Consider the following 13,110-nt stretch of genomic DNA (forward strand, 5'->3'; position numbering starts at 1 on the left):
ATGCCCCCTTATCTGGTGGTCTCATTCAGCAGCAACAGCATATTGAAAAGTTGCGTTTAACATTCACAAGCTTTGACGATCTTGTTAGTAAAGCGTGAAATAGCCCCGGCGCCTTTCTCTCTTTTCTTTCTTGCAAACAACCCCCCCACCCCACCCCACTCACACACACTCCCACTCCACCACTTCTCCTCCCACCCCGCTGCTCCATCTCATCAATGAGGGGGCATTCTTCTAGTGCACAATAGCATTCTTTAACATTTCTTCTATGAGTGATCTGAATAGTTGGGAAACTTTAGACATCTGGCCCTTTAAACGGTGTTTGGAGGGTGGGGGGGGGGAGTGTTCGACTGTATAATGTGAATATGTTGTCTTTTCAAACACGTTTTATAACTATTGCACAAACCACTAAAAGCAATTCTTAACCCCCCCTTCTTTTGCAGACAGTATAGAGAAGAAGAGCCCTGCCATGCCCGGTTCTCCTGTGGATGCTAAGACTCATTCCAGATCAGCTCCCAGCAGCAGCATCTCCGCCATGCCTCCCCTGCCCTCCATCAACCCCAGTGGCCCACGCCTGGCCTCCTTCTCCACCACAGCATGTATGTGACATCTTTACAGCATGTTTACTATGTCAAACTATTGGGTTTGCATGACGGGAACCAAACTTTTTAACTGGACACATGGAAAATCCTGTCTTGGAAAATGGAAAATCAAGACTTCAGAGCCTTCTATTAACTGTTTTTAAAAAAGCACATATCGCTATTCTTAATGAGCATCTCGAAGCATGCACAGCAGCCCCATCCAGTTTGTGATATCAAAAATAAAAACAGTCATTAGTAATTTGAAACATATTTATTTCGCTTTTGATGTTTTTTTTTACTGACTTTTTGTCTTTCCCACATTGTTACTGTCTCCTACAGTATCTAATACAATTTCATGCACATTCATCATGGATGATTATATGACGTAACTAGAAAATTTTGGGAAAATTTCAATGAGCCTGGCCTTGATGTCCTTGCTGTTTTTTTTTTTTTTTTGCTTTTTTTGCTTTTTTCGTGAAATACTCCATGAAACTGATTTTTCCGACGATGTGCCATATGCAGGGCTTCGGTGTGCAGTTCGGCCTGAATTCTTCTGGGTGGGAATAACATAAATAATAAAGAATAAATGGGCTGCTGCGCTTTTGCTGGCACGCCCATAATAAGACGACAATGCACCACCACAAATAGATATCAGTCCTGTGGGAAGCACCATGTCCAGGGTGTTCATGCTTGCGCTCGTGCATGTCCAATCATGTCGCGCCCAGGCCTACCTCTGCATAGCTGTGGGACTGCCCAAATGTCTGTTTATCATGCTAGTTATTTTCTGCTAACTGTTTTACATATTTTATACTAAGCCTTGTTCCACCCGTTCATGATTAATTTTCACTGTGGGGTGAGTAGGTGGGATTGCTGCGATATTGTGACATCATGGAATACAAGTGAGAAAACTCGTAATTTGTCCATTAACACAACACAAAACAATTCATGTGACCAGTTTGGTTTGCGTCCTGTGCAGTTTGTTTTTTTCTTAAATGTGGACAAATCTCTGCCGACCAGTTAACTAGCAGAGTACCACTTTAACTGGCACCCCAACAAAGTGAAAATTGTGGGATGAATTTATGTGGAAACATCATAAAATGTGCACAGCTTAGTTGAAACAAGGCCGAAGAGGCTATAAACCTGCACATTACCATCAATGGTGTGTGGCTTCACCCTATTCAGCAGAAGTCCAATTAGTGCGACTAAACCAAAAGGTTTCACAGTCCGATGAACCAACAAAGTGGTACTAAAACCCGGGACAGATATTTTGGGATGCTTTGCAATATCTACTGAAGTGACCCCAAAACATCTACACACATGCTCATAACATGTAAGATAAACATTTCTGTATCAATTCCCCTCTCTCTGCAGTGACCAACGGGAACCATCATTCCCCACCCACCCTCAACGCAGTGCCGTCACCACCGCAGCGCTACAGCAACGGGCCCTCGTCTTCGTCGTCATCATCACTGGCCAACCAGCAGCTGCCGGCCACCTGCGGCGCGCGTCAGCTGAGCAAGCTCAAGCGTTTCCTGACCACACTGCAGCAGTTCGGCAACGACATCTCCCCGGAGATCGGAGACAGCGTCAGAAGCTTAGTGCTGGCTCTTGTGGTACGCCTTTTATTACGCTCATAAAGATGAACTCCTCTGCCACCTCCAGAAGAAATTACATATCTCTTTTTCTGTCTCTAGAATTCAACAGTGACCATCGAGGAGTTTCACTCACGGCTTCAGGAGGCAACCAACTTCCCCTTAAGGCCGTTTGTTATTCCCTTTCTTAAGGTAAACATTCCGTTCATCTGTCTCACGCACAAGTCGCCTTCCTTCTTATTTTTGCAGCTCTATTTTTACTTCCTTGCCATTTTGGGGCATTTTAAAACACAAGTGCGGGCCACCAGGGTCATCTGGACCTTCTCTGTGCTTGGTAGTCCAACATTATGTATGAATTAGAATAAATAGTAATTTAATAAGTAACAGTAACTTACAGCTGCTTCTAATATTTTGGGTCCCTAGACCAGGTACCCATTATGTCATTGTATGGTCATATCACCTCGTACTTCAGTATGTGACAAAAAAAAAATTAAATTAAAAAATTGTGAAAAAATAAACAAGTAAATAAATAAATATTTTAAATTAAATTAAATTAAACTTATATAAATAGTAAAAATTAAATTAAATTAAAAAAACATAAATTATATTAGGAAAGCAGGAAGTGAACAAATGTAACAGTTACTGACTGTAAAAGTACCAGATGGAGGGGTAGGATTTAATAAGCTTTGCTTCTTCCTACTCCTTTTGGACATGTGGAACTGTGAACTGATTATGTGATGCATTCACTTGTAATCTGATGCATGTTCAAATGAAATAAAACCATTACCATTACTTTTGGTGCTATTAAGCTATGGAGGTGCTACTGTACTTGCATGCATATAGTCAAGCAGAAGTCAAAGGATTGGTTGGCTTAAAAATGCTTCACGAAAAAAAGAAAAAAAAAGAAAAAAAGATTGGGTTATTGACTGAAGAAGAGCTCCAGAGAGAGGAAGTGGTCTAATGGTCATTTTAAAACACAAGTGCAGGCCACCAGGGTCATCTGGACCTTCTCTGTGCTTGCTAGTCCAACATTATGTATGAATTAGACCTAAAGAATAAATAGTAATTTAATAAGTAACAGTAACTTACAGCTGCTTCTAATATTTTGGGTCCCTAAACCAGCGACCTCCACTTCATCCATCATACTGTATATCTCAGGTGTACCTAATGAAGTGTCCGCTGTCATTAGTGACAGCACTTTAGCCAAATTTCAACAGCAGTGAAGCAAATGTAGTGGATCCCATGACGAGTTTAATTGAGCAAATGGTTTAACCATCAGCACTTGCCTGATGTGCAACAGATGAGGGTGCGTGTTTAACGGCCCCCTCGAGCATCCTTTGTAACCAGGAGAAGACTGCAGAGTGTATACTTTTCTTTTTAGGAGCTCCTCTTAGTAAAAAAAACAAAAAGGAAAGAAAGTAGCCCGTAAATCTTCCAGTCGGCGCTCTCTTTTTCTCTCTGCATTTACCTCTCACTCACCTCCATCTGTCTGTCTTGAGACAAGAAACCTCTGTTTTTTTCTAATTTATTTCAAAGTATGTGTGCGGCGCTCACAAGAGAGAGAGTAAAGGGAGGCTGGTCGGCAGATGGGGCAGGAGTGGAGTGGGGAGGGGGGCTGGAAAGTCGGAAGTGTGAAACATGCCTATAAAGTGTTGCCTTCCCCTTTTTTTTACGGGCGCCAGTGCTCCCATGTGGAGCCGCCATCACATGAAGAACTTGATAGTATCTATCTCTTCTCCAAACTTGTTTTCCAGGGCACACATCTTCCTATTTGCTTACTTTAGCTATAGCATTTCAGTATGTGGAATCAAACTATGGAATGGATTGAGAAAGACCCTCAAACAATGCACAACGATGAGCCAATTCAAGAAACAATACAAGCAGTTGATGTTTGCTAAATACAAGGATGAAGAGTCTTGAACCAGTCATGATGTGCTATACATATCACTATATTGACACTTACTATGGTACCCATTATGTCATTGGATGGTCATATCACCTCATACTTCAGTACGTGACAAAAAAACAACAAAAAAATACAATATATATATTTTTTTTTAAATAAACAAACAAATAAATAAATATTTAAAATTAAATTAAATTTAAAAAAATATATATATAAATATTTAAAATTAAATTAAATTAAAAGATAAATTCAAAAAAACTTAAATTATATTAGGAAAGCAGGAAGTGAACAAATGTTAGTGATTGTAAAAGTACCAGATGGAGGGGTAGGATTTAATAAGCTTTGCTTCTTCCTACTCCTTTTGGACACGTGGAACTGTGAACTGATTATGTGATGCATTCAATTGTAATCTGATGCATGTTCAAATGAAATAAAACCATTACTTTTGTTGCCATTAAGCTATGGAGGTGCTACTGTACTTGCATGCATATAGTCAAGCAGAAGTCAAAGGATTGGTTGGCTTAAAAATGCTTCACGAAAAAATGAAAAAAAAAAAAAGATTGGGTTATTGACTGAAGAAGAGCTCCAGAGAGAGGAAGTGGTCTAATTGGAAGCACACATCGGGTCTGCTCCTAATTAAGGACACACAGGGAAGGAAAAAAAAAGAGAAATGTGAGGACAGGATGGAGACAGAGAAAAAGAAAAAAAAATGGTAGAGGGAAAAGAGTTTGTTGTAAAATGTTTCCAAGATTGTGTGTCAACGTGCGTGTCTTTTCTGTGACTCAGCGCTTAAAACGGTATGTGTGCAAGGACTTAACCAATAATGGAAGAAACTTGTCTTGCCACAGTGCTGCTTGGTCTTTGGGTATGAAATGACGGTGATGGTTTTTCCACTGTTGTTTTAAAAGTGGGCCCTTTGTTGCTAGGCGAACCTCCCCCTGCTGCAGAGAGAGCTGCTCCACTGTGCACGTGCAGCCAAGCAGACCCCCGCCCAGTACCTGTCCCAGCATGAGCACCTCCTGCTCAGCACCACCATGGCCTCCTCGCCCGACTCCTCTGAACTGCTGATGGAACCCACCGAAGCCGTGACCAAGAGGCCCAGCCCGAGCAGGTGAGTTCACGTGATGATGATGATGTCTACTAGCCACCCGAAGAAACATGAATCTCACTGGAAGAACCGTCCTCAGGGTCAAAGAGAACGGCTTCCACGAGCGCCCGCCTGTGGCTTTGGAGCCCGCCGCCAAGCGCATTTGCACCATCAGCCCCGCTCCCCGCCACAGCCCCGCCCACCCGTTGCCACTCAACGCACAGCTGCACCCGACCCCGCCACCTCTGCAACACTACGCCCTGGATGACATCGCGGCGCCGCATATCCTGCACCGCGAACATAGCCAACGGATGCTGGAAATCAGAGAACTCAAAGACAGACCGCGGCTGCCTGGTAATTGACATTATCCTTAATTGTCACATGACATGATGTATACAATGACAGGAAGTCAAAAGACACGATTGAGTAGTGTTTCCTTACAAAATGGCATTGCTAAGATTAGAATAAATAAATTGGAGGCCATCTAGTGAGTTCGCTAACATGCTATGCATAAAGACGTAGTTGTTTCCTGTGTCCCGGTTATCGCATAGCCTATGCATTAGCAATGTGGCGTAAACAAAGAATAATAGTAGAAATGTCCGATAATATCGGCCAATGATAATAATCGGCCCGATATCAGCCTAGCATGCTATGCTTAAACACGTAGTTGTTTCTTGTGTCCCTGTTATCCCATAGCATACACGTTAGCAATGTGGCGTAAACAAAAAATAATAGTAGAAATGTCCGATAATATCGGCCAATGATAATAATCGGCCCGATATCAGCCTAACATGCTATGCTTAAACACGTAGTTGTTTCTTGTGTCCCTGTTATCCCATAGCCTACACGTTAGCAATGTGGCGTAAACAAAAAATAATAGTAGAAATGTCCGATAATATCAGCCAATGATAATAATCGGCCCGATATCAGCCTAGCATGCTATGCTTAAACACGTAGTTTCTTGTATCCCTGTTATCCCATAGCCTACACTTTAGCAATGTGGCATAAACAAAAAATAATAGTAGAAATGTCCGATAATATCGGCCAATGATAATAATCGGCCCAATATCAGCCTAACATGCTATACTTAAGGACGTAGTTGTTTCTTTTGTCCCTGTTATCCCATAGCCTACACGTTAGCAATGTGGCGTAAACAAAGAATAATAATGTCCGATAATATCGGCCAGTGATAATAATCGGCTCGATATCAGCCTAGCATGCTATGCTTAAACACGTAGTTGTTTCTTGTATCCCTGTTATCCCATAGCCTACACGTTAGCAATGTGGCGTAAACAAAGAATAATAGTAGAAATGTCCAACAATATCGGCCAATGATAATAATCGGCCCGATATCAGCCTAGCATGCTATGCTTAAACACGTAGTTGTTTCTTGTGTCCCTGTTATCCCATAGCCTACACATTAGCAATGTGGCGTAAACAAAGAATAATAGTACATAATATCCGATAATATCGGCCAATGATAATAATCGGCCCGATATCAGCCTAAAAAATGGTTGATAACTGTATCCAGATCTTCCCATCATGATAACCGATGTACAACACAAATTCAGAGCTCATAATGACCAATTTAATTGAAATCGCAGGCGGGTTAACATTCCACCTACCATTCTTCCTCATGGTGCCGTTCGGAGGATCTTTGACGCCTGTAGCAATTAAAACCGGTCTCTTGTGTTTGTGTAGCGGCTGCCTTATGAATTGCGACTGTGTGTGTGTGTGTGTGTGTGTGTGTTTGTAAACAGAGCCGTGCTGTTGGATCTACTCTGGTGTATATCTATCTGTCTTCCATTTCAAGCTTGTCAACTCTCTCTATAACACACACATACACCTTGATATGTTCTTGTGGAGGTGCTGTGTTTATGAGCTCCTCGTCCCTTGTGTCGCTGCCTCCCGCCCGCCTGCCGCCACTGGACACACACACACACACACACACACACTCACATGCACGGCTTTGAACTGATGAGTGCTGATGAGAAGCAGAAGTCTTTCTTAAAAGTCCTTCAACAGCCTTAATGTGCATGCGGCTTCTTGTTGGCTGTTTGTTTCTCAATTTAAGAAGATTGTCTTTGTTGTGTATGTAATGTGTGTGTGTGTGTGTGTGTGTGCGTTTTTATGATGGCAACAGTCCGCGGTGACTGCAGAGAGCGGCTGGTTGTGTTTAAAAATGGGAGCCACTGCATTCAGCCTGAGTGTCTCCCTACTGGAATGCTGGGAGCTGCAGAAGGGGAGGGTGCAAATAAAGGAGACATTTGGAGTGTATGTGTGTGTGTGTGTGTGTGTGTGTGTGGTTGACAGCTGACTTCCAGATGTGTTCAGGCTCCGGGTGCCTCAAGTCTGTTTTGCATCACGTTCTTGGCTTTTCCTTTTTTTTTTCACGCCACCCTTCATTTGCTCGTGTTTTTCCTCTCTCTCTCTTTTTTATACCTCCAATAAATGCTTGTGTACAATAATAATTGTGCTACCAAATGATGCTTTTCACTCTTGTGGCTTGTTGGTGCTAATCATTGGTCTTCTTTTCATGTGTTTTTAATCAGGCACTAACGGAGGCTACCGCGAAGAGCCGGTGGACCATAGGCTGACAGATAGGGAGTGGGCTGATGAATGGAGGCATCTGGACCACGTAAGTCACCAAAGTCCTAGTTTCACCTTCTGGCAAGCCTTGATGGAGGCTGTTTACGTCTTCTCTGATTGGCTAGGAGAGGCCGTCACAATCGAGGAGATAAGAAGCGACGTTTTTTTTTCCAGTGTTATGTTTAAAACCACGCACAGCTCATAATCGGTACAGTTTTTAATCATAATTTCCATCCTGTTATTGAAAACAGCCGAGTGGGTGTGGCTAAGGTACACCACATGTTTTTCATTGACCTATGGGCAGTTCGGATTGAGCCTTGTGAATATATATATATATATAAATATATATATTTTTTAATGGGTAGAAGAAGAGAAGACTGTGAATGTATTTCCGCCACGCCCATTTCCTGCAAATCAAACAATCCAAAATCATAGAAACGAACATCATTGCTAAGGTCGACGTCTCTGTGTGCCCCTGCACCAGGTTTTGAACTCCATCGTGGACATGGTGGAAAAGACACGGAGGTCGGTGAGCGTCCTGCGGCGGTGCCAGGAGTCAGACCGCGAGGAGCTCAATTACTGGAGGAGGCGGTCCAGTGAGCAGGAGGACGCTCGCAAAGGAGGCTCTGCACCCTTCTCCAAAACTCACAGCCCCCACTCTGCAGAATCAGGTGGGTACACAGTACACACGCTTGTCTTTTACTTCATATAATACCACTATTCATTTCAGTATATTAGTTTTGCAAGCACACTCTTAAAAAAAGGGTCCAAAAAGACAGTTTAAGACTGACAGTACCCTCTAGTGGAAGCTAATAGAACTACATCTGATGTCCCCTGCTGGTCCGTCCTATTGTCACAGACAGGTGCCAGGACTGGCCTGGGCCATATCGGCCACAGAAGGGCTGTCCTGCAGGCTCAGAGAAGCAGAGCTAGCCAACATGCGCCATGAGTACCATCTGGGTCTCTCCCCACCTGCTGGGAAGCCCGCCTGTCCACGGCAGGGAAGAGATTGTTAGACTTATTTTAGAGACCTCTCTCATCGTGAAAAATGAGCATTATTATTGTTATAAATTATTGTTTTCATCATTACACAACACAGGTGTACCTAATATTGTGGCCTGTGAGTGTATATGACGGGAACGAGGCAGCGACCTGGTACAAATCACATTTAGGAGGGGGACAGAATGTTGACACAGCTTGAGGGCCCTCCTTCTCATCCAAGCCAAACACACATTCCTCTCACGGAGGCTGTCAGATCTCACATCAGACGGCGACAAACAACAATTCTGTTGCTTTCCTGGCCCAGATACGAACGCCTGCACACGCAAACATTGTCACAAACCTGGGTTAGCGTGCTTTACGTTACACTTTCTACATAAAACATCCATAATAATGGAAATTCTTTGGGCAAAATTAGTACTTGCTACAAAATAACTTTGACTTTTGTCCCTTAAAGGCTCCCTTACTTCCTGGATGAGAAGGCCCCAAAGGGCTAAAGCTGTTGCTACTTTGCATTCTTTTTTTTTCTTCTACATTGTACATTACAAATAACATAATAAGTGGTGGTTTCACATCTAAATTTTTTATGTTTTATTAAAAAATAAAAACACATGGATTGAAATGAGCTCTAACAAACAACTGGGCTGCTAACAGAGGAGCAGAAATGCTAGCTAGCGACCTGGGGTTGCATAGCATTGTGGGACTTGTGGTTTTAGCAGTGGTGCTATGTTGTTAAAAAAAAAACTTTTACAATTAAAAAATGACTTTTTAAAATTCAATTAATAATGAAAAATAAAAAACAAATAATAAAAAATAAATAAAATAAAAATAATAAAAAATAATAAAAATAAATAAATAACAATATAGTATTACCATTGTTATCCTGGTCAGTTTATACATTAATAATATTTTAAGAGTTAAATAATACCATAAGAAAAATACAAAATATGTATGTACAATGTATGATAATTAATTCAGAAAAAAATAAATAATTGAAATTATAACATTTATTATGAATTATAGAATTTAAGTAATATTAGTAAATATTATTACTATAGCAATAATATTGTCACTCCCATAGTTGTAACAGTGAGTCCTCACATGGCAACCATGTTTCCCTTATAGAGTCCCAGCGTGACTTTGCCCCACGACCCGGCTCAGCGTATGTCACAGACGAGATCTGGAGAAAAGCCGGTAAGAAGTCACACGGCAAACGCACGTTTACCGTCCTGTATTTGCGTGTGTCCTAACCGAACGGCGTCCGTTTCCACGTGCAGAGGAGGCAGTAAACGAGGTGAAGCGTCAAGCCATGGATGAGGTACAGAAGGCAGTGGCCGAAGCCGAGCAGAAGGCCTTCGAGATGATCGCCGTGGAGAGGGCCAAGATGGAGAAGACGCTAGCCGAAGCCAAGAGGAAGGCTCAAGAAGACGCCATCATGGTTATCAATGAGCAAGAGGATTCCAGTGAGGTGAGCGTATGACTAAAATATAAATAATTTAAAAATACATTTTCTGCATCTGCATCTCTCTGAATGTTCTGAGCTCCTGTTTCCATACTATTGATTAGAATAAAGGTGGCTGGAGAAGTCATAATGTGGCTGTAGCTCAACTTGTCATACTTTCCATAAAAACTAGATGAGACTGACTCAACAGCGCCTCTGCTGGCCGCAGCCAAGTAGTACACATTATAAAATTTCCTCCTCTTCTTCTTCTTCTCCTCATCAGTGTTGTTGGAATTGTGGCCGCAAAGCCAGCGAAACATGCAGCGGCTGCAACGCGGCGCGCTACTGCGGCTCCTTCTGCCAGCACAAAGACTGGGAGAGGCACCACCTCATCTGCAGTCCGGGACTTCAGGCTCAACCCAAACCCGTTTCCGCCATCTCTGCCGCCAGGGTGGCCGCCGGGGTGTCCCCTGCGGGCTTGGCCGGCATCAAAGCCCCCGACAGTGTCCCCTCGGTGTCCAGTCCTGGCGGAGAGAAGGCGGCATCTCGCTCGTCCACCCCTTCCACCCCGGCCTCGGCACCTGAGACCAACGGACATTGAGGAGTTTTCCCTCTTGCAGAACTATTTGTGGGTCACGTCAGGACAGAACGGACCAACATCTGACGACCCATCTCAGATTATAGAGATTAAAAAGATGTACAAAGACGCCTTCCTATGAAGCAGCTTTTCTTTCCATTTCTGTTTGTGTATAAATGTAGATGAGAAGGAGGGCGTCATGTTTTATTTTGTAGATTTAATGACAAAACACGTTTCGCCAAATTCCAGTCAGGTTGTGTGTGTGAAGATGTCAAACAACGTCTCCAAATGTTTTTTTTTCGCAAGGCAATATCAACACAAAGCATTCAGGTATTACGTCACCAAAGTACGAGTATTTCCACGAGACGTTTCCACCAAATGGTACGGTTCGGTTTTGAACGCTACACCCTCATCTGACTGTGATCTTTTCTTTTATTTATGAAGACCAACCAGTGCAGAAAGGCACCACTCTTTTTTGGTACTGTGCTCCAGCAGAAAGTGCCAAAAAGTGTACTACAAGCCTTTTGGTACCCTTGTTGTAGTGTGTACTACCAATCAGTTATAGTATACATTGGATCTGTCGCAGTTGGGAAATAAACTAGTATACTTTTTGTAATCTTTCATTTTATTTTTGGAGACCAAACAATGCAGAAAAGTACCACTCTTTTTGGTACTGTGCTCCGGCAGAAAGTGCCAAAAAGTGTACTATAACTACTACCAATCAGTTATAGTATAAATTGGATCTATCGCAGTTGGGAAATAGACTAGTTTACTTTTTGTAATCTTTCATTTTATTTATGAAGACCAAACAGTGCAGAAAAGCACCATTCTTTTTGGTACAGTGCTCCGGCAGAAAGTGCCAAAAAAGTGTACTATAACTGTACTACCAATCAGTTATAGTATAAATTGGATCTATCGCAGTTGGGAAATAGACTAGTTTACTTTGTAATCTTTCATTTTATTTATGGATACCAAACAGTGCAGAAAAGCACCAATCTTTTTGGTACTGTGCTCCGGCAGAAAGTGCCAAAAAGTGTTGCGCTCATCACAGTAGAAATGGACTATTTTATGTTATTCAGACCAAACAAACTAAAGCGTTGCCCTTTAGCTACCATGTACAATGCCTGGTGGGATACATTCAGGTGGTCTCAGTCCTCATTTTGCACCACGTTGAATCGAACTCTACCACTTTGGTGGAAACACGGCTTATGGAAAATAATGGCAAATGGTTGTTTTTCTTTCATTTTTGGTTTATTTTAGCACTTGATCACCACGGTAGCAAATGGATGTCAAAAGGCGGCGAGGAACCTCAGGAGAGGTTTTCTTTTTCTTTGCAGCTTGAGTGAGCTTTTACTATGAGCTACACACACACACACACACACACACACTTGTCGTCTTCTGTTGTAAGAAAGTCTATTTACTTTTGCCACTGTTTGTCATTTCAACACATTTTTGGTACGAGTCACATGACAAGTTTTCATGACGTACAAAATAAAACTAATAGAGTTACTGGAAGCTATTTTTTTTCTGTGTTTTTGTTTTTGATTCTACTTATTACCAAAACAGACAAATACACTTGCTAAATAGTGAATGTTGTTATATGGTGGAAAAAGTTATTAAATTAGGCTAGGATAAGGGATTAATCCAGGATATCTTGGTTATCCTAGCTCAGTGGGAACCAATAATTAACCCAGGGCCCATTACACATTGTTGTTACATTCAACTACACCCACTGTCATTATTTCACCATTTGTCAATATTCATGTCAATTATTGTACATAAAGGGCTTTAGATGATGTTGCAATCAGATCATTTATACATATTACATGTAAAGTACACATCCCATATAAATCTAAATACAAGATTAAAGAGTTATACATCTAATGGAGTTATATTTACAATTTTTGGTAATGGTAATGGTTTTATTTCATTTGAACATGCATCAGATTACAATTGAATGCATCACATAATCAGTTCACAGTTCCACACGTCCAAAAGGAGTAGGAAGAAGCAAAGCTTATTAAATCCTACCCCTCCATCTGGTACTTTTACAATCAGTAACTGTCACATTTGTTCACTTCCTGCTTTCCTAATATAGTTCAAGGGTTTTTTTTTGTATTTTTTTGTATTGTATTTTTTGTTTTTATTGTATTTTTGTATTGTTTTATTTGTATATTTTTAAATTTTAATTTTAAATATTTATTTATTTGTTTATTTTCAAAAAAGAATTTTTATTTTTTTGTTTTTTATTCATGTACCAAAGTATGAGGTGATATGACCATACAATGACACAATGGGTACCATAGTAAGACTCTTCATCCTTGTATTTAGCAAACATCAA

General features: G+C 41.4%; 1 protein-coding gene across 2 annotated transcripts in view; it reads left to right on the forward strand.

Annotated features, from left to right (window-relative positions):
* The window catches only part of cbfa2t2 (CBFA2/RUNX1 partner transcriptional co-repressor 2), a 37,135-nt gene extending 24,849 nt beyond the window's left edge, over window positions 1–12,286 (forward strand). For both annotated transcript variants that reach the window (XM_058055112.2, XM_058055114.2), the window contains exons 2-11: window positions 441–596; window positions 1,950–2,191; window positions 2,273–2,362; window positions 5,003–5,187; window positions 5,264–5,517; window positions 7,716–7,801; window positions 8,237–8,423; window positions 9,877–9,945; window positions 10,029–10,219; window positions 10,476–12,286. In XM_058055112.2, coding sequence (XP_057911095.2) covers window positions 441–596; window positions 1,950–2,191; window positions 2,273–2,362; window positions 5,003–5,187; window positions 5,264–5,517; window positions 7,716–7,801; window positions 8,237–8,423; window positions 9,877–9,945; window positions 10,029–10,219; window positions 10,476–10,793 — 1,778 coding nt within the window. In that variant the 3' untranslated portion in view covers window positions 10,794–12,286. The remainder of the gene's footprint in view (window positions 1–440; window positions 597–1,949; window positions 2,192–2,272; window positions 2,363–5,002; window positions 5,188–5,263; window positions 5,518–7,715; window positions 7,802–8,236; window positions 8,424–9,876; window positions 9,946–10,028; window positions 10,220–10,475) is intronic.
* Window positions 12,287–13,110: the final 824 nt, after the last annotated feature.

The sequence above is a fragment of the Doryrhamphus excisus genome, linkage group LG18 (genome assembly GCF_037039965.1).
Source record: "Doryrhamphus excisus strain RoL-2023G ecotype Guam linkage group LG18, RoL_Dexc_Guam_v1.1, whole genome shotgun sequence".
NCBI lineage: Eukaryota > Metazoa > Chordata > Actinopteri > Syngnathiformes > Syngnathidae > Doryrhamphus > Doryrhamphus excisus.